General features: G+C 40.3%; 1 protein-coding gene across 2 annotated transcripts; it reads right to left on the bottom strand.

The window, feature by feature from the left end:
• Positions 1 to 2864: 2864 nt before the first annotated feature.
• On the bottom strand, positions 2865 to 16779 carry scara3 (scavenger receptor class A, member 3). Of its 2 annotated transcripts, XM_023797220.2 has the most exons (9): positions 16703 to 16769; positions 16517 to 16597; positions 16276 to 16387; positions 11806 to 11841; positions 10283 to 10327; positions 9621 to 9740; positions 6670 to 6750; positions 4986 to 6029; positions 2865 to 4512 (listed from the first exon to the last, which is right to left on the bottom strand). In XM_023797220.2, exons 3-9 carry the CDS (start codon positions 16280 to 16282, stop codon positions 4046 to 4048), a joined length of 1800 nt encoding a protein of 599 aa, XP_023652988.2. In that variant the 5' UTR covers positions 16283 to 16387; positions 16517 to 16597; positions 16703 to 16769; the 3' UTR covers positions 2865 to 4045. The 2 variants fall into 2 exon arrangements, with proteins under 2 accessions (XP_023652988.2, XP_023652989.2); XM_023797221.2 differs by having other exon boundaries at positions 10283 to 10324; positions 16517 to 16779.
• Between the last annotated feature and the right edge of the window lie 5920 nt (positions 16780 to 22699).

Below are 22699 nucleotides of genomic sequence, written 5' to 3' on the forward strand. Positions count from 1 at the left end.
TTCCATCCATCCTATAAACTGCCTGCGATGGCGTGTGCGCCCCCTGCTGGTTTGGGGCACTTCCCTGCTTTGTGCCCTATGCTCACTGAGATAGGCCTCTCTGACCTCATACCAGATATTGTATAGGTAACTACATACACTGTTCTATATCAATATATAATACAATACATAATTATAGTTACAGTTTTAGCTAAGAAATTGTGCAAGCAGCTGCCAACATGAAACATTTTTCATTTTCATTGTAATTTTCAGCCTTCTGTATCTGGTTGGCAGGAATGTGGAAAAAACAGTATTAAGAGGCCAGCCTTCTTCACAGCTGCACATATGAGCATTTTACATTAGCCAGTTATTAAAACCTTCTGAGTAACAAAACGCTGCTCGATTTTCTGGTGTGATTTATGAATGCTGACTGCGGTATAATTTAGACTCAAAAAAGTCTGATGAAAATGTGATAAAAGCTGATTGTTGTTCTCACTTGTGACAGATACTGGGCAAATACTCTCAGTGTTTTTTTTGTTTTTTTGTTTCTTGAGGGTTTCGGCGATCTGCGTGCTGTGTGTCGACGCAACATGGTGCGTGTCGCAATGTCCGTCTGCAGCCAATCGCAACCCTGCAACCCTCAACAGTCCATGTGCTGCAAAATCCCAGTATTTTTGTAGCGTTTTTAATCCACTTAGCGTGGAAATTACACATGGCACTTCAAAGGGGGAACTAAATAAACGTACAACCCCGGTCTCAATTTTTTTTTTGCCTCCAGTCAGAGTGGAGCACACTGCCCCCCTCCCCCGCTGGGATATGCACTGCTCTAATGCGCTGCTTTGCCAAGTTGATCTCTTTTACACTACAGGTAATGCTGCACCCCACTGGAGATTACTAGAGGCCCTGAGGAATCTTGGGAGGGGGGAAGTAGCTGGCTGGGTATTCTGAAGCCGTCTTTGGTGCAACAATAGCAATTTGCCACGGTCAAGTCCTGGTATCAGGCCCTGGGCCCAACGCATGGCCTGGCAAGCAAGGCTTTCCTCAGTGCTTGGAAAGGGGCCGTTTTAGTGCCCGATTACGAAAAAAATATACATCAGTTACAACCTCAGTTATTACAGCGATGCCTTTGCAATATCTGCCATTATTGCTGACAGTGGCGTTTGTATTTTACCTCGATTCAAGTTTGTGAAAGTAGGGTATCATTTTCATTTTATGAATAAGTATTTCCCTAATATGTATTGTGTTAATGTGTAACATTACGACAAACGAAGGGAGGTTATCAGAGGTGGATAGTTCAGTCCAGAAAGTAAAAATCCAGACCAAGATTTGCTTTAACAAACCAGTTGAGTACAAAGAGTCACAGTCACAAAATACTGAACTGGCTGGGTGAAACAAAATCTTGGTCTGGATTTTTACATTCTGGACCTGAACTATCCACCTCTGGAGTTCATTTTGATGGGCATGAAATACGTCATGCAAATCATCTACATGACATTTATGAACTTTTAGCTTTGATAAATGATAAATCCTTTATTTGCCATTTGCACAAGTACGAGTACAGGTGCACTGGAAATTCCCGTCTCACTCTCCATAGCTCCATAGCTCACAGGTTTTTTTTTTTTTTTTAGATTTGTAGCAAAAACACATGAGAAAATCCTGATGAAGTGCAGAGACATGAGGATTAACTGTCATCACCGTGGCATGAATCATTCTGACTGACCTTTTGGATTAATAGGTTGTGCATCAGTGTATGTAGTACAGCAGACTCAATGATCACATAAGACTACAAAAAGACATGAGACACTGATTATATTTCAACAGCTTGTCCTTAAATATGACTCAAATCCTTAAAAAGTAAACAAATCATTACCTCAAAAAGTTGCGGGTATCTGATGTACATTTTCTTTGTAATATACCTTGTTAATTTCACATGCTGTTAGAAACGTTCCTGATATTCACACATTATGCTAATGTCCTCATCTGTCATTTACCTTATGTGGCTCTCTGTGAATGTGCTAAAATGTGGTTGAAATCCTAGACTTACTTAATTCAAAGTACCTGCTCCAAGTGTTTGGAAAAGACACATAAAAGCAAATTGTACATATGGACATTAATTCACTTTACCAGAATATAAAACGTGCCACAAGGAGCAGACTAATGTCTCTTGGGGCCCTTGGCTGACATAGGTAATGCCCCCCCCCCCTCCCCCCAACTGGGCCATTTGAGCTTTGTTTTGGAGCCGAAATAGAAAGTAGAGGGAATTAAAGAAGATGAAACATCAATAAAATGCTAATAAAAGCATGGGGTGCCAGCAGGAAAACTTACCGATCAGGGCGGGGGGCAGGAGTGCTGATCGGGGGGAGGGAGTATGACTAAGTTTAACTGTTCCCCCTTTTGCTAAGGTTAGTCTTGGATTTTTGCATACGCGCATTGTGTCCGTTCACAGTTTGTCTACCACTCTAGCAGGACAGTATTAACTCTATTGGGATAGATAGTACCAAAGAAACTGGAGATGTAATGTTAATGTTGTATCTTTGGACCATTATGTTTTTCTGTCAGGCTACTTTGTACTTATTTGCTTACAGTGAAACAAGCAATAGACTCCAGTGCTAAAGGAAACCTGGGTAACACAAAGTCTCAATGTAGAATCGTCCATTACAACCGGGACCGGGGCAACTCTGTGTATGTTGACGACTCTCGCTAAAAACATTCAAAGAACAGGCATGTTTTTATCATTTTAATTATCATACTATGTTAGTTCCTTAAAAGTAACTTGTGGGAATTCCCTAGTTTTTGCGGGTGCCCGGCGATTGCCTACCTTGCCTGAAGGTAAAGTCTGCCAGAAGTTTCTTGCATTAGAAAATAAAAGAAAAATAGACAAAATATGAATATGTCATTGTTCCTTTATTTAAGAATAGTGCATTGTGATATAATGTAAACCCAAATTGTCAAATAGCTTTCACAGAGGTGCTTTTACAAACCATACTGGCTGCCCTCATGATCATTTACCATGACTTACAAAAATTCATTCCTAATCACTCTCCACAATTTACACCTGTTACAGTTCTCCCTTTATTCACACAGTTAATGGTGGTAACAGGTTCACTTTGGTTACCTGTTATTCATTAATACTGCGAACTGAAGCCATGTGTCTTAGTCATTGCACTTACACACGCTTAGCTGAAGCAATGGTACCCTCAGGGTGAGTAATAGGGAAAAGCTTCATGTGACTACATAACAAAGTAATAGTCTCACATCAGGAATAACTAATCTTTCTGAAGATCCTGTCTGATGACAAAAAAATAACTCTGGATGTCTGCCGTTTAAGCAGCTGTTATTTGTAATATAAAGTGGGTTATAGAGGAGGAAGTGTGAATAGCCTTTCTGTGATATGCTTAATGACATATGTCATAATAGGCGATGTACATACACTGGCTAATGTAACCCTTATTTTAGTGTAAACACATTGTAATCATAAGGTCACCAGCACGATGTCTAATCATAATTTTAATTACAAAGAGCATCGTAAAATGTTAAAAAAGTGATAGAAAGATGGAAAACATATAAAAATAAACAAGCTGTTTTAACATTTCGGTGTTGCTTTCTTGGTAAATGTCAATACATAACGCATAACAATGCCCATCTTATATACAAAATGACATATTCAGTCAAACATATTTATAACAATTACTGCAGAATGTATTCCACACTATAAGTTTTCAATGAAGGCGTTATGTTGACATATATTGTTATGTCACTGTCACACTGCTAAAACATTTTACTGTCTTGTGCTTTATACCCAGTTTATGACAGCTGTCATTTATGTACGGTTGCTGAATTCTTACATGGTAATTTCCACAAAAATATGCTTCATTCTGCCATTGGTCAGATGTGATTGCCTCGTTTAACATTGCCGCGTGTTTGAAGCATCATTCAAGGTTGTCTTTTATATCCCTTTTATGCTAAGCGCGAGGACAGCCTGCACTGTCTACGGTCCCATTTAGGCACCTGAACACTAGGATTACTTTGGGAAAGGAGAGAGAGATGCCAGATGATCTGTTCCTCCTCACCCTGTGCTTTTTTTGTGTCCAAACAGTTGATGAGGTCCACCAGGTGGACCAGGTACACCAGGTAGACCAGGAAGACCATGTGGACCAGGTGGACCCAGATCCCCCTTGGGGCCAGTGAGGCCGTGGAAACCTGCAGGGCCTTTCTGCCCCTTTATTCCAGTGGATCCTTTAGGGCCTAATGGCCCATCCTTCCCAAGAGGCCCCGCGTCCCCCTTTTCTCCTTTTTCACCTTTGACCCCTGGGTACCCCAGGGATCCTTTGGCGCCCTTGATGCCCAAGCTGCCTTTGACTCCAGAAGGCCCAGGCTCTCCAGCAGCTCCCTTGGGGCCCATTAACCCATTCTCACCTTGGGCCCCACGAGTCCCCAACAGCCCTTTGTCCCCTTTAGGGCCAGTGATCCCCACAGGCCCTCTGGTTCCAACATCTCCTTTGTTACCCTTCGGACCTGGAGGTCCAGGCGCCCCTGTGAAATATACAGAGATGCATTGATATGGATTCAGGCACAAGATAAAAATGCTGTAAAATGTAAAACTAAGTTAAACAGCAAAATCATAGTGTTTTTACAGTATTGGACGAAAGTCTGAGACAGTCAAAGAAAATGATGTTCAAGCGATCTTCATGTATAAAATGATGGTATCATCCTTGTCATTCTAAGTGTGTTAGATTAGCCATTTCAAAACCTCTCCTAATGTCACCCCATAATTTGCAGAAACCATGAAATATATCCAAATATTTGTTGACTCGACCACCATCAGACCATGTGTGGTTAACCAATACCTCATCGAGGTATTTCAAGTAGTCATATATTCATTTAAATTCCATTTTTCTGATTAATACAAATATTATTGTCTTGATCCCAAGTTTACAGCCCCTGACCTACAGCAAGGAGTTTGGAATAGTGTTATGCACAAAGGACTGCGAATTTTAGATCAATACCTTTCAAAATGGTGAAGTTCTTGATGAACTGATCATGCCTGACATCAACAAGCTTCATTTCTTCCATCAGCATGGAAAGGTTCCTCACATCCACATCCATACGTATACTGAGATACATATACTGTTGCCTCAGTGTATCAGCAACGTGCATGAGAAGCAAGGCTGTGTTGTTCAGATTGTGTAGGTCTTCTGTGTAGCTACTGAGTCTGGACTGGCAAGAAGTGCTTTCAATGTTGATATACTTGTACATGCTTTGTACATGGTTGACTGTAGCATTGATGCTAGATGATATTGTATCAATTTCCATTTCGATTGAGTTCATTCTGGTTTCCAGAGTCCCAAACCTTTCTCTGGTTCGGTTTTCGTAATACCTGGTGTGATAGTGAAGGTCATGCATATTCTCCTCATGTTCGTCCATGAATGACGTCACGTTGTCCATTTGCATCTGCAGGTTCATCACCTGCAGAGTGAGGTCATGGACCATTTCTGAGCTCATGCTGATCCTCTGGTGTGTGGCAGAAATTCCATTCTGGATGCTTCTTATTGACTGGCTTGTGGTACTGGAGTTGGACTTGATAGCTCCCAGAACCTTGCTGTAGTTCTGCCATTCTGTTGTCAGTTTTTGCAAAACCAGGGTCTCCTCATCTGCCTTTCTCTTAAGGGTTTCAATCCACTGTTTGCTAAGCAGTGCTGTGGTGTTGACTTGTTGAACTGTTGCTTTAAGATCATATTGGTCTTCAATGAAAGACTTCATAGCTTCATCGGTTTCAGTAATGACTACCTGCCAGCCATTTACCAGACCTAAGTAGCTCTCCAGTGACTGGTTCACGAGCCTCATGCCCATGGAGTAATTCTGCATGTCACGTGTCATCCTGTTGTTAGACAGCAAAAGAGTTTGCTGAATCTCTTTAGCCTGGTTTAGCGCTTGCTCCTGACCTAGAATCAGTTTTTGAATGTCCTCCAGTTGCCTCTTCAGCTTGCTGATCTCTTCCCCAAAACGGGTGCCGTCAAAGAGATCCGAAACATTGCTGGCAGTGCTGAGATCTGTGATGGAGACAAAATGTTAAGAAGCCTGTTTCACACACAAAATCTGCCAAAGGAGCAGTTGCCACAAGCTAAATCTCAAACTAGCACTGCATGGAATTATTAAAGAAGGAAACCCAAAGACAGAAATCCTACAGGCACTGTCAGAGTAATCTATGTTTCTCAGTGAGGTATGTCTCTCCGAGGACATCTCAGTGTAACCTGTCATGAGACATGATGGAATGCTCTCACTTTTATTTCACCCATAACGTCATGCTCAACTGACCTCACTGTTACACTCAACTGAAATGTTGTCTTGTTAAACAAAGACAGCTTTCATTTTTTTAAAAGTCAAACGTCAAAAGTCATAGTATTTTATTGTCAACTTCAAATGTATTGATGCCTGGAGTCAAACACTGAGGTGAAATATCATTCTCGTTGCTCATAGTGCAAATGAGACGTAACAAATATAACATAAATACAGAGACATATAATCATAATATAAATATGACATTTTAATAAATGGACATTAATATCTTGCGAAGCTTCTCTGAACCTGCTATTGCCACCATTTCTGCTTAATCATATTATAAAGCTGATTTTACCAAAAGCACCTTAGATGCCATAACTTAACATAACATTGCATGACATGAAATCTCACCTTGTAAACTTTCTTGTACATTCACAATTTTCTTGTTATAAAGGTTTTCTTCCTTGGATAAGTAGTCAATCTTCTGCATGACTTGTAACAGAAAAGAGTATGAGAGCAGAATTTTGATCCAGACCTTAACAAAACATTACCATAGAAATGTTTACATTATAATTAATATTGTTGGAGATTAACCATTATACTTCATCATTTTTATTTTGAGTGATGACAGAAGCTGAAAATCTTCAAATCGAACTACATAATGTATTAAAAGATTCATGTTTCCATACAGTGAGTAGTAATGTACATTTTTATTAAAGTATATTTGTAACTCGACCCAGACACTAAAGCCTTTTGCAAGAACAGAATGCCAGGAGGAGTTTTTTTTTTAAAAGTATTTGCATATGTAATGTTCTGCAAATTTGGAAATTTGTTATGAACATTTGGATTAAGGAAGGTATAATCGTTTATAACTTATTATGACTGTGATCGACTTAAAATTAGAGGTGAATAGTTCAGGCCCAGACAGTAAAAATCCAGACCGAGATTTTGTTTCAACCAGTCAGTTGATTATAACGAATCACAGTCACAGAGTGTTCAACTGGCTGGTTCAAACTAAATCTTGATCTGTATTTTTTATTTTCTGGATCTGAACTATCCACCTCTCCTTATAACAGTTACACTATATGAACAAAAGTATTGGGACACATACAGTCAGGTTTACAAACATTTGTGAAAGAATGGGTCGTTCTGAAGAGATCAGTGAATTCAAGTGTGGTACTTTCACATCAGTGAAAATGTGGAGTGACGAATCACGCTTCTATGTCTGGCTGTCTGATGGAAGAGTCTGGGTTTGGCAGATGCCTGGAGAACTTTACCTGCCTGACTGCATTGTGCCAACTGTAATGTTTGGTGGAGGAGGGATAATGGTATGGGGTTGTTTTTCAGGGGATGGTCTAGGTCCCCTAGAACTAATGAAGGGAACTCATAATGCTTCAGCATACCAAGACATTTTGGACAATTCTATGCTTCCAACATTGTGGGCAGTTTGAGGAAGGCCCTCTTCTGTTCCAGCATGACTGTGCCCCAGTGCACAAAGTAATGAACTTAAAGACATGGTTGGGTGAGTTTGATGTGGCAGAACTTGACTGGCCCACACAGAGCCCTGACCTCAACCCCATCGAACACCTTTGGGATGAACTAGAACAGAGATTGTGAGCCAGGCCTTCACATCCAACATCACTGCCTGACCTCACAAATGCTCTTCTAGATGAATGCACTCTTTCCAGAAGAGTAGCAGCTGTTATAGCTATAACGGGGGCATATTGATGCCTATGGATTTTGAATGGGGTGTCATAAAAGTTCCTCTAGGTGTAATGGCCAGTTGTCCCAATACTTTTGTCTGTAACCTCCTGAGACCCCACCCATTCATTTATGTCCATTGTAGTGGGCATTTTGTTTTTGCATCTATCTTTTCACTGATGTAAGGAAACATATTTATTCCTGTTGTACACTAAAGAGGACATGCTGTGAAATTAAAAATAAAAATAAATTTGAAAAAATCTAAATTGTAAGATGTCTTATTTCCTCCAAAGACAAATAACCTACAACTGAAGGACACTTTTTTCCTTTGGTCTCAGGAGGATATAGTGTATTATAATAATGTATAGCCAACTTATTTAATTGAATGAAATTAATTCAATATTATATGATCCTATGACCATATGAAAAGAATGTTAGCAAAAATTTTGAAAAATGCTGAACATATGTCCATTCATTTTCCAGTGTTCATCCAGTACAGGACATGTGACCTTGGCGTTTGTTCTAGGCAGCACAGGGTATAAAGCAGGCAGCTAGACTGTGTACAACACAAGCAGACACAACGGGCAGTTTAGAATGGCTCATCGAACTGGATGTGTTTAGATTGTAGGCGGAATTCTGTCTCCATACAGAGCTGGGTTAGGGGTCAAACCCCAACCCCTGGTGGTGTGGATTCCCTCTGTGCCACCAGGCTGCCCAGTACATGGGACCATCACATGAAATTCCAGCAAGCTCAAGGGCGATTCCAGGGCTTTTTTAAAGAGGGATCTCTTCTTACAAAAGGAGCCAACCTCATCATTAGCCAACGATATGTTTTGAATTGGTGAGTGACAGGGGAGGCCAGTCACTCATAATGCTTCAGCATACACTCCCCCGTACAGACCTCGGAACAATAAATGATTACAGGATTTTTGAGTATGGGACATAAAATACAGAATGTATTGTTTAGGGAGCTCCTTAACTTAATATTTCCAAGGCTGCAGCACTGCTGGATTGCGATTGTAATCGCAGCCACGCTTCTTATCCAGACTTGTCACTACATTATTACGTTTCTTTCCAGATTTGTCCCTGTTGAGGAGCCCCACACGGCTGTAAACAGGAAATTACAGTATAAATATGGAAAATGTCTCGTGACATACAAGACTAAGAAGTGTCCATGCAAGACACAAGGAGCAGAATGGCCAAGAAACTCAAAGCATATCGGTGCAAACCTTTTCCCCCTTTTGCAGTATTCTTCCTAAGTGGTGTGCACCTATGAAGCATAAGTAATAGAACAGGAATGAAAGGAGCACCAAAATTCTGCTGCGCATCATGTACGATAAATACCGGCCAGCTCCATCCTGGTGTCTTGTTTTTTCTCTAAACTGCGAGTTCATTGTCATGTATGTATGTGTATTTATTTAAATCTGAAATATGTGGCACAAAAACTCCCAAAGTGCCAAAGGAGGCAATCTGTTGGGACCTTTAAAATGCATTTCATATGTTATTGAGTTTTCCTTCCTGGAACTTGTGTAACATTGGAATAAACAAAGGTTTGACAGCACAGTCTGACAGCGGTCACTGAAGCGCATTTCCCGTCGCATTTTCAGCTGCGGGTGGGCCGCAGCCGTGTCTCACGGCGGTCAACCCCCAGGCACACTCACCCAGTGACGCCAGCACGGTGACTGCGACAGCGAGGAAAGCGAAAAATGCGTATAGCGCCTTGACAGTCACACTGAGGGAATGCTTCTGCTGGCACTTGATGCAGCCACCTCGGGTCCTTCCTGCAAACACAACATGGCGTACTCTTCACACAATGCCTGTGCCAAGGGGCCGAGAAAAAAAAAGATAATTCATCCATCTTGGAAGCTGTTACATCTCCAGGGTAAATTTATTTAGCTGGTTTTGGATAGATTCACCTTAGTGGAAAAATAAGCATACATTTTTAAGAAATTAATTTCCATATTACAATAGGTAGCAGGCTTACTATGCTAATGAATGCGTAGCAGAGAAATGAAGTCCAAATGTAAAGTCCTGTCATCTTTACAAAACTATTGAAGAAGTGTATTCAACAAAGCACATACAAGAATTACAATGTGGTAGAATCCATCAGCTATTACACCACATAGGACTGTATCTGACAATGTTCTGACCAGCCTAATTCAGACCACACAATGCTTCAGTTCTGGGCCTCAGTTTTTGGCTTTCCCTGTTCAGCTCCATTGTTTTAGATGACTAGTTCTCATTCCAACATTTCAAGGTCATTTTATCCTACAAACATTTGAGCTGTTTCTGACAGAGATTGACACGATTGAATGAACCTCACCTCTAAATGAAGGCATCTCCTCTTCTTCTCCTGTCAGATCTTCTTCTGAAACACAAGAAGTGGAAAAAAAAACTTGGTATCACTTTTCTTAAAGCTGTTTGTCAGGGTTGGCGTCCATCCGTCCCTGTCCTACAGTATGTGTGATGTCCTCATTTGGCCAGCAGGTGTCGCTGGCCATCCCATTCCCTCCTCTGTCTTGTAGCCCCTTAGCCCTAGTGCTGTCTCCCTGTTTCTTTGGGGTGCTGTAAAGGTCTATGGGCTGAGTGTGCAGTTTGGTGGGTGTTCCCTCTGGTCACGGGTTTGAAGCTGGCTGCAGAAGAGCCTTACCTGTTATTTTTCATTTGTGGTATTTTGTTTCCTAGTTTCTATTATTAATTGTTTCCCTGCTGTAGTTGTACCCCATTTCTGTCATGATTTATCATTCCTGTGTATTCTTATGGTCCGAGTCCTTCCTAGTGTAGTTATCTTAGTGTTTTGCTATGTTTCTTAATCTTCAGTTTTTGCTATGTCTCCCTTTGTTCATTTAGTGTTATTGATTTCATCTGTTGCTCGTTGTTCCTGTGCCTTCTTTGAGTGGTTATTTTGATTATGGTTTACACCTGTTCCTTGTTTGCCCCAGTGGTCTATGTATATTTAAGTACCTACCCTCACTCCCTTTGTTAGTCAGTCACTGTGCATGTGTTACTGTGTGTGTACTCTGCCTGGATTTCCTAGTTGTGTTGCCCAGTTTCCCTGGTGTATTTACCTTGTGGTTTCCTTTGGTTAATTCTTGTCTTTCCTGTTTTGTTCCGACCCTTTGTGGTCCATTTATTTTGGTGTTTTCCCCCAGAGTGTTTTAGTTGTATTTAATAAACCCCTGTTGTCGTCACCTTTTTCCTGCCTGTGCCATGACGTACTGTAACACTTTCATCTATAATGCACTATAGATACCTTTATAATGCTTTATAATGGTCGGAATAAGCTTTAAGGATGTTTTGTACTACATTATGAAGGTATCTATAGCCGAGAGCTTCAAAAAGAATTCATAAGGCATAATAAACATGGGTAAAATATGTTATGCTTTTGTATACATATATATAGCTATTTAAAAATGCTTTATGGATGTATTTTAATGTGTTATAAATGAATTCATAGATTTTATTGACATTCATGGAGAGACATGGAAAGTTTTACCAAAAACTCTAAAGCACTATGACAACCTGCTTGTGAAAAACTTATTTTATTGTCTGACAAGGAGACAATATCGCTCAGTAAATGTTAACTCGGTGAACCCAAGAGAAACACCTTGCATTTTAGCGTGAAGTACTTCGTATGATACCTTTAATTCAGTAGGATAAGTTACATATAAACTAAATCCTGGAAAGACAGATGGACTGTTTTATTTGTGTTTTTGTGTAGATATTAATTCGTCAATGTACATGAATGAACTTCAGTATGATAAACACATAAAATAAATCCCCGTTTTGTTTGATATAATGTAAAACAAACAAAAAAATACTTTAAAAAGCAAAATATTTATGCACCTTTGAACAGCTGATTTTCATATCCACAATGGATCTCTGAAAAACAAAAATAAAATAATGGTGATTGGAAGGGGAAATGGAGAAAGCCAGTGTTTTTATACTGGGAGTATGTGAACCGTGCTTCGCAAACACTCAAACAGACATCCTATTACTCAGATCATAAATCACCAGATTTGCAGACTGTTAAGGTAATAGCATCCCGCTGCACACAGTTTCCAAGCCGTTCAAAGTATCAGACTGAAGCTTGTTTTTCAGCATTCCGCACAACTGCATGGACTATCAGGTACTTATTAACTCACTAATTTATTGATATTGCTGTTTCAAACCAAGTGTGTTATTCAATGGGCTGTAACGAGGCTGTATATGGATTACGACAAACCGTGTCGTGTTAATGGCGTGAAACCTTATCTTTGTGAGCGTAGCAACAGAAACGAAAAAAATCATCGGTGTCAGACACATACATTCCAGGCGCAGATGTAAGTAAAGCCAGGGCTCTGCTTAGCAGATTGCGCTTCTCCCAACCGTGTGACTGGGGCTTGAATGTGGATTTTCTGCCACAGAGCAAATGCAAGAACACACAGCGCACAGGACTAAATAAACACAACTGCGTGATGCAAGAGCAGGACTGATGCTAATTCGCTTTTTGATTTCTCCACAGATGTGTACTGTAACTGGGGAAATTAGTTCAGCATTGCTTCCTCGTCTTGTATAGATCACACCAGTGATGTAAGCTTCTTATAATGGGCCCCAATGCAATTTTTTATTTTTTTTTTTTGAGGGGGGGGGCTCCTTACTTCCAAACACATGTCCATGCACGCACACAAAGCCTTTGACCCATAATAGCTAAATGTTACATATGTGCCATGTATCCTATATATATATACAGTTCTGCCAGTTGATCGTGCCAATATTGGTCTAGTAGCTTTTCCCAAAATGCACCAACCTGGCATGTTTAAGTTCAAATTATTGTACACTAACTGACATGAGTTACACAGATAGGTTGTTCTGTCAAGCCCATTGTTCCACTGCTATTGGGAAGTTTGGGCTAACATGTTATTCACCCAAAGGCTGTTAGGAACAGGATATGCTCCAAAGAGCCTGGTAATATTTTGAAGTGTTTTGACGCTGAAGCTTAGACACTGTTTATTTCGCTTTCATTTGTATTTATACGACAACTGATCATTGCGATTCAGTTATTCCCTTTGCCAATGCATGCAGCTGAAATTCCATTTTATTCATGACTTTCAGTGTTTATAACACACAGGGGAGGATACTGGATAAAACACTTAAACCTGGGCACTTAGGTCAAGGCTCTAAAAGATAGCATTTTGGGGGAGTAGCGCCGCATGCATTTGTGTCAGAAGTATGACTCCTGAACCACTGCAGTCACATTGCCAAGCCTTGTTTGCATGTAGGCATTTGATTGGTCAATAACCAGAGCAATGGTCACTCGCAGGGAAGATGAAAGGGCTGCCCGTACACCTTTACTGCAGTGTCGTGATGGCATATAATTTAATGTTGAAAGGAGGGGGCGTGCTCATGTGTAATCATGGAAGGACTAAAGTTGGGGGGCTGAGTTCTGCGTTATGCAAAGCGTGACGGGGCTGTGGAATGTTCCGTTTTAAGCCCCCACAGCTGCTGATGGTCTAAGGTTTTACTTTTCCCAGTCAGCAATGCAGGTGACTGCCTGAAAATAGGTCAGACGCAGGACCTCAGGATTACTGTCCAGACAGTAAAGGAGTGACTCCTCACTGCCTGTCTGCTTCTGAAGTTGGTCAAGGAATTTATCCAGGAAAGTGTTTTTTTTTTTTGGTCACTCGCATATAAAGAAAATAAATTCCTACTTCTCCTTCCTGTGCATTTCAGTAGACGATCTATCCACCAAGCCAACTTTAGCGCATATATAAAAAGTAAACAAATAAAGAAAATAAAATGGGCCATTAAAATTGTCTGAGAATTCCTGCTAAAATCCAGCCTTTGGTTACACTTGCAAGCGCATTTGTCACATAAATAGTCTAAACATCTACGTATGTTCCCGCTAGTGATGGATCCAAGAATTCATGGCAAGCACATGGTCAGAGTTTCTGTGGAACGCTGGTCTCAGGAAGAGGAGAAAACAACAAGTGATGGAAGGAGGACAAAACTGTAATCCAAACATGGGTGTTTGATTTGGATTAAATGCATTTCTATGTAAATATGACAGCAGTATAGATAACCTGTTTTCTTTCCCATCTGTTTCACTGTGATTGGCTTAAGAAGAAAACAAGAACTAAACTGTGTTAAAACACCCTTGTAAGCACAGTACACTATGCAATTATGTTTTGGGTCCACTTCGACCTGGGAAAGATGACCGTAACTATATCCATATGTACACCGTTGTAGATAATTTAATGCAAATATTTTCTGTTCTGTCATGTACATTTTCCACTTGAAGGGGGACAAGCTAAACAAAACAAATATTATTTGAGCTATTTAACTGTCTATTGTTCCAGTACATCGTTTTTATATTATTGTTTAGTTTGGATTAGCACATGCTAGTTCTGGATTTGCTTCACATTTTATACTACAGCCAGTGTAAAAGTGTTGAAGTCAGTGTGAAATATTTAATAAAGCAATTTAATGATTAAACCCTGGCCTGGATAAGCAGCTAGAAGATGGATGGAATTTGGAGATTTGGAGGGTATTTGGTGATGTAGTTCACAACGTTCAAGCAAAGACTCAAACCACAGCATTGTACGTTTGACAGCTTAACGTTCGGTTATACCCTGCCAAGCCCTAATGATGTGATCTTAAAAAGTAAATCCAGTGCTATAGAGGTGATAAATTTGCTGTTTTTTCAACTAATGGAAGGGGCAGTCTCTTTTGACGACTTTAATCCCATTAAACTGGACTCATATTTACAATTACAGCAGAAATGGTCCATTACAGTATGTGTCTTTAAAGAAATTAGGCTCTTATTTTTTTTCTGCGCAAGCTGTACAGTGTCCAAATAGGCAATGAACTTCTGACAAGTTAAACAAAAACAATGATTTTCCTTTAGCTTTCGATTCAGTTTTGGGTGTAGCTCTCAAAGCGTCGTCGGAGTATTTTGTTTTTGTCCAGTGAAAGCACATGCACGCTGCCAGGTGATTAGTGAGCGAGTCCACCAAGGCAGATAACACAACGCTAGCACACTGTGTAACAGTGAAACTGATCTGAACACAACAGAACTATTTCAGCGTATGTAAAAATAAGTTAAAAAATTCAAGTTCACCCTATAAAGGTTGAACACATTCAAAGTTCCAAAAACCCTGTTGGATGCAAGAACCTTGTATGGGATGCAAGATAAGCCAAGTGAAAGCAGTCATATTCAATGAAGGGCGTTATGGCCTTCAGCTGTAAAGACATCCAACATTTTCATGTGAACCATCCAAGAGTGTGGGGCTCCACTGAGTGCTGGAAATTCTGGAAATGTGTAGATGTAGAGTTGAGATACAAAAAACCATGTTGCATTTTGTGGTAAAGTGGTAGAACTGATTAATGATGATCATCCCTCATGCGAAGGCCTTTGACTCTGACATGCAGACCCGCAGCCATGCATTTGTGAAGCTGAGAAAAGTGTTTCTCATTTCCACCCATTTTCCCAGAAATGAAGGTTTACAGATTTTTAAGCCATTCTTTCTTCATACATGTGATACACTACCTTCTTAACAAAGTCTCTCTTGGGCAAATCAAACCCTAATAAGTTCCATTTTTTGTAACACTGATGAAACCTTTTTCTGATTGTCACAACACAGCAGTAGGCTGGCTAGTTAGACGCCCATTTTGTATTGACAACTAACACCAGAAGTGTCGTGCCAATGGAAGTTTCCGGGCTGTGTCTGTTTCTCCTATAATCACTCTCTGCACACTCTGCACCCTCTGCTGAATGCTCACCTGTTTTCATGCTCTATGGAGCCTGCGGGTCTCATCATCTATCTGTACCAATTACTAGACGAACATGGAGTTTACACATAGCTGAAATGGAGCATGGAGACCCCCAACCTAACAATGCCCCCCCCTGCCCCCCCCTTCATAAATACCTCTGAACTTTATGACACCCGTTTGACCAGCTCAGCTTTCTTCCTTGAGGAACTGTTGAATTTTTCTACCTCTGTAAAAGACGGGTCGCGTTTCATGCATTGTCAGCAGAAGTCAATGCTTTGCTTTCAGTATGGTCCTTATATACCAATCCAAGAACCTGAATCCAAAGAAAAAGTCTGCCTGGTGAAACGGGGAAATTACTAAATACACCGCTTTCAAAGTGAAGTACAGGACGTCTCACATCCAAAGACAACAAGCCAACATTTTTCCTGGACTCAGAGAGGTGCAGTTTATAAAAAGATGCTGTCTGCACTTTTTTGTGTGAATGCACTTTCAAGTCCTGTCAGTAATTTATGGCCAAGGCATTGACACTTCTTACAACATCAACACTGAGGCAGTTGACCTTACCTTTCATGGTGTTGCCTCTAAACAACTTCAGTGGTCAGGTAAAAGTATACAGCAGCTTGGACTGTAGACCCCTCACCTCTCCACAGTACCTTCTTGACCGCGGTAAGTATCCCTACAGGAAAGGCAAAAGGAAAAGCCATTTAAAGTCCTAAGCAGCCAGTGTGTTTACGCCAAAGACATATCCGTAATTATGAGCCCCAGGCTCCTGGTGTGGCTGTCCGGAATATGAAACTGCATTCACCAAGCCAGTCCCCCCAACGTGTTTTCAGAGCTGAAGAATGCCCATCCTTCTGAGGATCCCCGTGTTCCCGCACCAGACCACCTGCACGGTTGACAGCCTGCGTAAACCTCAAACGTATAAAACCCCCGTAGACCTCGTTCGTCAATCAGAGCAAAATATTTGGAGGAGACGTGTAACGTCAGGCACCTCAGACACGCTTCCTCTCTTCCATACCTCAGGAAGAAAATAATACCTCTGTCTGAAACCATGTGCTGAACAGTGAAACAGAGCATAGGGAGGGACTGAGGGAGGCAGGCAGGGAGGGAGGGACGCAGAGATGGCGAATGAGAGGGAGGGATGGTGAGCGAGAGAGCGTGTGCTGCTGCCAGTCAGCACTTTAGAGCTGGCTAATTGCTAACAAATGTCCATGTGCACAGAGAAGGACACCTTCTCCGTCTTGATCAAAAACTACATCTCTGAACCCACCAGCTTTTAAAAGTCAGTATTTATTAATGTCATTCCGATCAGGAGAATGGCTTTCAGACAGATAAATGAACCCTAATACATTTCCATTGCAGATTAAGTCAAATGTCCATTTCAAATAAGTACACTATTATGGTCTTCACTGCACATATCAGATGTTGGGATTATGGATTATGGATTATGGATTATGGGTACCACAGTCTGATATTTCACTGACATGATAACTAAGCTGAACTTCACACACTCACTGTCAGTAATCATTTACACACCACTGGTTTTAAAACGGCATGAACCATTATGGCTTCAATCCCAGCATCTTCTCTGCTTACATGTCTTGAATTTTGTCAAACATACATTTCTAATAAACCCAACTCAGTCCCCTTTAGTGTGATGACACTGAAATATTGAATTAAAGCGATGGTGATCTGATTTCGATACAGCTTTATTTCGTAATTTATCATGGTTCGTGTGCTCCTTTTGAGCTTTTATTAATTTCATAGTTTTGTGATGTTAAAACTATTTCCTTTCGCATTAGCCTTTTATTTTGCTGTCGTAAATGTGATTTTCGAAACACAGGTAAAACCCAAATAGAAGTAGCGTCTGAGTGGTATTATCACCCATGAGTCAAATGCTGTTTGTGTTATTCTGGAATATTGAATGTCATTTAAAACATTTTTGCAGATGCTATATTTAAAATACACTTTGGCTGTACACTTAATATGTCTCATGTGCGTGCCGAGTCTTCCCATTCATGTTCAGTCTGTTATATGGAACATTTCCATAATACTTATCAGTTGTTGACTTCTTTCAGTGCAACTTGGATGTGGTTCAATGTGCCATTTTAAGCTTTATATAAAGTGATTTTTTTTGGCTAGAGTCCTTAATCCAAATCCCAGGCCACAAGTTAGACGTTTCTCTTTTCAATAACAAGAATGCAGAAGAGAAAAATATGTGACTTAATGTTATACATGGGCGAGGAGGTAATTATGTATGTCAAATATTCAGCATAAATGTATTGTCTTGGCCTGAGTACAATGAACAACTGACGAAAATGAAGGGAGACTGGAGCAAGCAGAATAATTGTAAAAATCAGTGTGGAATGACAGGATTTTAAAAGCCTGTTCAAACTACATAAGTAGCTGTCAAATTGGAGCCAAACTTGTTTTTTTTCCCCTCACTGCTAGGCATCCTGCTCTTTTTAGGATGCTGGAGCGTGTGGTTCCATAAATTACAGAAAATACCAGCATACCAAGATGCTTTAAGTCTCTCCATTTGGAGGGATGTCTGTAATCAATTTGTGTATTAAAAACATGACCCAGCTTGATGTGATCAACATGAGACACCAGATAACAAGTTAAAGGAAGGTGTAGAAGAAAAGTGTTTTAAAAATGTAGCTGGTAAGCTTAAGCACCGAGTCTTGATTTTAAATGTGTAATCATGGAATCGACATTTTGGCAGTAGAATAAGATGTTGGTTGGGCTAATCACTTTTAGTCATATGATTCTTGCATCTTTTCTCATAGATATTAGAGTTAACAGACAATGCCCTTAATGAAAGACAGCCATGCAAATTTCTCAAGGTCCAAAACAAAGAACATATGACGGTTTGCATTTTATAAAGTTGTGCTCTGACAGAGTCTTAATTACTACTGCTGAGTTAAAGCTTTTGTCAGCCTTTCTATTCCATTTGACATCAATTTGAACCAGATAAGTTCTGTTCTTAATAGTTTGAGAGTAAGCCCTTTCTGTGGTTTAATCTAGCAACCTTCACAGGGTTATGCCCCAAACCACATTACCACCCATTTTTGGCAAAGACTCATTACAGTCCCAACCCACCATTTTAAAGCTGATTATCTGGCTGGAATTTCACTGAATTAACTTGCAAAAGCATTGCAGAATGATGGTAATCACCTTTGTCAGACTGCGCTGATTTAATCGAGGAAACAGACTAATTACTTCACCACCAATTAAATAAAATGTAGAGATTTTGTTTTAATTCTTTTGTGATACAACGGTTTCTTTGGCTGATGCTGAGCCAGGAAGAAGGAAATATTGTTTTTTATATTCCGTTCTGACATCTGGAGAGATGCAAAGGATGATATAATTAATAACTTTTCTCTACAAAAGTAGGTGGGGAGACAGCTGAGTAGACTAGAATTCCGAGTGCATTCATTGTTTTCATTAGAAACATACACTTCTGGGATTTCAATTTATGAGTTATACTTTAACTCTAAGCTGAGCATTTTTCTGCTTAAGAATTTTTGGAAAATGTCCATGCTAACTCTATGTGCTATGATAATATTTTCCAATTGGTTTGTTGTGTATCTGTGTAATCCAAAAATATAAAATGAGCATCAGGGTGAAAGTAAGTATTTCTGTTTATTGACTCCTGACTCGATGTATCAGGAGAAGGCTGGAGATTCGTAAATCTGACAAACACAAGACATTAACTTGATGGCCGTGCCGTAAAGAAGGAACGCTAATCCTGATGACAGGGTTGTTTAAAATTAAATTACTTCAAGATGAAACCAATCTCTGCAATGCCAAACCTCAAATACATTCCCAGCAATTGGGCCATACAGTCAAATTTAATGGGTCATCGTGAGTGACTGTAGGACCTGGCAGTGAACACACACAGTCATTTAAAGGTCTTTGTCAAAAAAAAGCAGGAAGTATTAATCATAATATAAAAACCAGTGCATTCTTAATAAAGGATACTTACACAGTGCAGTCAATGCTTAATACCAGATTCTCTTACTGGAAATGACAAACCTCAAAATAAAACAAACAAAATGCAAAATTGTGCATAATTACCAATAATGCACAGATTGTGTGACCTCTGATTAGGCAGAGTATTGCAGCCAAACTGAAGATGAAGAAGATGGGTAGCATGCTGTCTTCCTTATTTGATACACATGTACAATGTATAACAAGAGAATCCTGGTTAGATGGAGATGAAAGTTCAATCAGGAGGATGAATTGTCAGCAGCCTCTGATGTGCTAAAGACATTTATCTCTTGGTTGAAAATGAAGAAGATTATTGATAGACAAACTAGCGTCTAAAAGCCCAAATTATCATCACATAACCATGGTAATGACAACTGAGACAATTTAATAAGCAATTGAGACGAGAGGGGCATTGAATATTTTACCTTCCTGGGAATAGTTATGATCAAAAGCATGACCTGCCAGGGAATATTAAGAACATCGTTGTTTGGACGGACGGCCTTGAATCCTCAGGAGAAATTTTTCATCAGTGGCTGAAAATAGAGGAAATGTCTTTACAAGCACATTTAATATGATATGTTTATGGAAACAGTCAACTGAATGGGTTGCCGGAAATAGAAGATTGCTTAACGCCACATAATATCAATACATAATGCAGCCGTGTTGCATTATAAGCACGATGTGTAATGCTGGGTCATTGCAGGGCACATATACAATTTACAGATGCTCATGTCTTTGGTATGTGGGAGGAAAGTCGCTCATGCAAACACCACACACATGATGCTGAAGCAAGATTCGAACCCCCAGCTGTGGGTGTGAGAGGGTGCAGAGCCCAGCAAGCCACCCCACAGCGTTAGACATTATGCTTGTAAACGACATTTGTAGCATATGCTAAATAAGTAAATGGATGTGAATGTTCATGTAGCTGTTTTCCGAAAGTCTTTAAAATTGTTAACTGGATTCTCTACAGGCTGAAATAGCCTATATGGAGGATAGGACATTTTTTTGGAAAACGTTGATTTTCCAAAAATTGTACGTTCCATAGCTTAAGAGGAGTGTTCATTATTGGGTGCACTGCCATCCAGTGGAAAAAGCTGGTATTTTTGTTTTTCATTAATATAACCCTGCTGATGTCATGCATTCAAACACCAATAAGCAAAAATATCGTAATGCACTGATTTTTGTCGATGTTAATTTAAAGGAACGAAGGATAATCCTGGAGAGTTCAGAAATTAGCGAGAGTTCAGAAATTTTACGTTTGCAGATACTCAGCTCTGCATGTGAAGCATGTCGGTGGAAGACAGTGCGTCCCAGTTTCTGCGGCCAGAGAGGCGTAACCAAGGGCGACACTGGCTGTTTGCTGTGGCCCTGCAGGCTTGAAAGTCGGTTTCCCATTGTGATTAACTTCTAACGACGGCTTTACTTACATGATGTGGAATGAAACAGTTCCTGATTTTATCATGTTTAGAGGTCATCTCTCGCCATGTGAGTTTCAGTCGAATGGATAAATGGACTAAATGTCCGAGAAACAAAATATGTCCCCAATGGAAAACATTCAAAATCCCTCTTTATACAAAACATCTCAAATGATTTCCACCCCTGTCTCGCAGATATGATTGCCCTATTTTTTCTCTTGCCACATCTCCTGCGGAGATGGCTATAGCTTGCATGCGTTTGCATGTTTGACATCAGGTCAGCGAAGCTCATTATACAGCCAGTAAACTGTACACATGGTCAAAGAGCAGTAAAGTATCCAGCTGTATAAACAGATGAAGTGTTTGCAGTGAGCGTGGGTGGATGCTATAATATTCTGTCTTGTCTTGTCTGCCTAGGTCTTGGGGTTGTGGGTGTAAAATCCAGCCCACAGCCCTGCTTCAGCAGAATATAACACATTGATCTCTGAGCACTTTAGCTCTATCATGTTACCCTGTGTGAGAAATCTGTGATGGACCGTCGCAAAGTTCAGGCCGCGCTCAGCCGCACATCCTATGCCTCCTGAAATAGCTGCTGAATCACCGTGAGCCTGACTGCCGAGGTACTTCCTGAAAATGGACGGATGGATGGATGGATCTGTGGATGGATGAATGAGTCAACATGCTTTTAAATGCTTTTAAAAATTCTAATCTACTCATGCAAGGTACTACAGTGTCAACTTAGAGGCTAAAATAAATAAAAAAAGGAAGAGCCTGGTAAAATACGGAAGAGAAAAAAAGTATGTGAAGAACTTGCTGAGAATCGCCAGTGCTGCTCTTCTGTGAAATACATATTTGTGTCAAGCAAAGTAATTTTATTTATATAGCACTGTTAAAAACAACCAATGGTCGACCTTAGGGCTTTACAGCTTAAAGACACAATACGCTTAAAAGTGGGGGGAAAAAATGTAAATATACATAAAAAAAATACAAACTAAATGGAAAAAAAGTGAAAAATACAATAAAACAGATATTACAATTACGAATTTGTAATAGAACACACAGCATATTTGTCTAAAATGCAAATTATTGAGTTGCGTGATTATCGTACTACTAAACCATCACTTTTTCTCCGACAAGGCATTTGCTTAGTCTGGGAAATGTTTGGTTTCTTTTCTGAAGGTTGTTTTTTTCTTTTTTTTATTGCTCTCAGCAGATAGCCACCCTGTCGGTCTGTCTCTGACCTTGGCTGGCAGCGGACACTGCAGACGAAAGGGGGGAGGAGACAGAAAACAACCGCACTGCTTGTCTTCCACCCACAGGGGGCATTTTTCCATGGGGAGCTGGCGGTAAACATCCAAGCAAACGTGACAATTATGGCTGGCCTCCGCGGCCCTTCGGTTCACCTTGTCTGCACTGGACTGATCTGATCTGTCAGATTATCCCAAAAATGTAGCCGCTCGCCCTTAGATGAATGGGGAAGTTCACTCGACTGACTGGTGTGATGAACTGAGCAGTTATGACCTGACCTCTGGCAATGTCATTCACTGCTAGTTCCAGGTCACTGGGCATGCAGTGTGAGT

Source organism: Paramormyrops kingsleyae, chromosome 19 (genome assembly GCF_048594095.1).
Source record: "Paramormyrops kingsleyae isolate MSU_618 chromosome 19, PKINGS_0.4, whole genome shotgun sequence".
Classification (NCBI taxonomy): domain Eukaryota; kingdom Metazoa; phylum Chordata; class Actinopteri; order Osteoglossiformes; family Mormyridae; genus Paramormyrops; species Paramormyrops kingsleyae.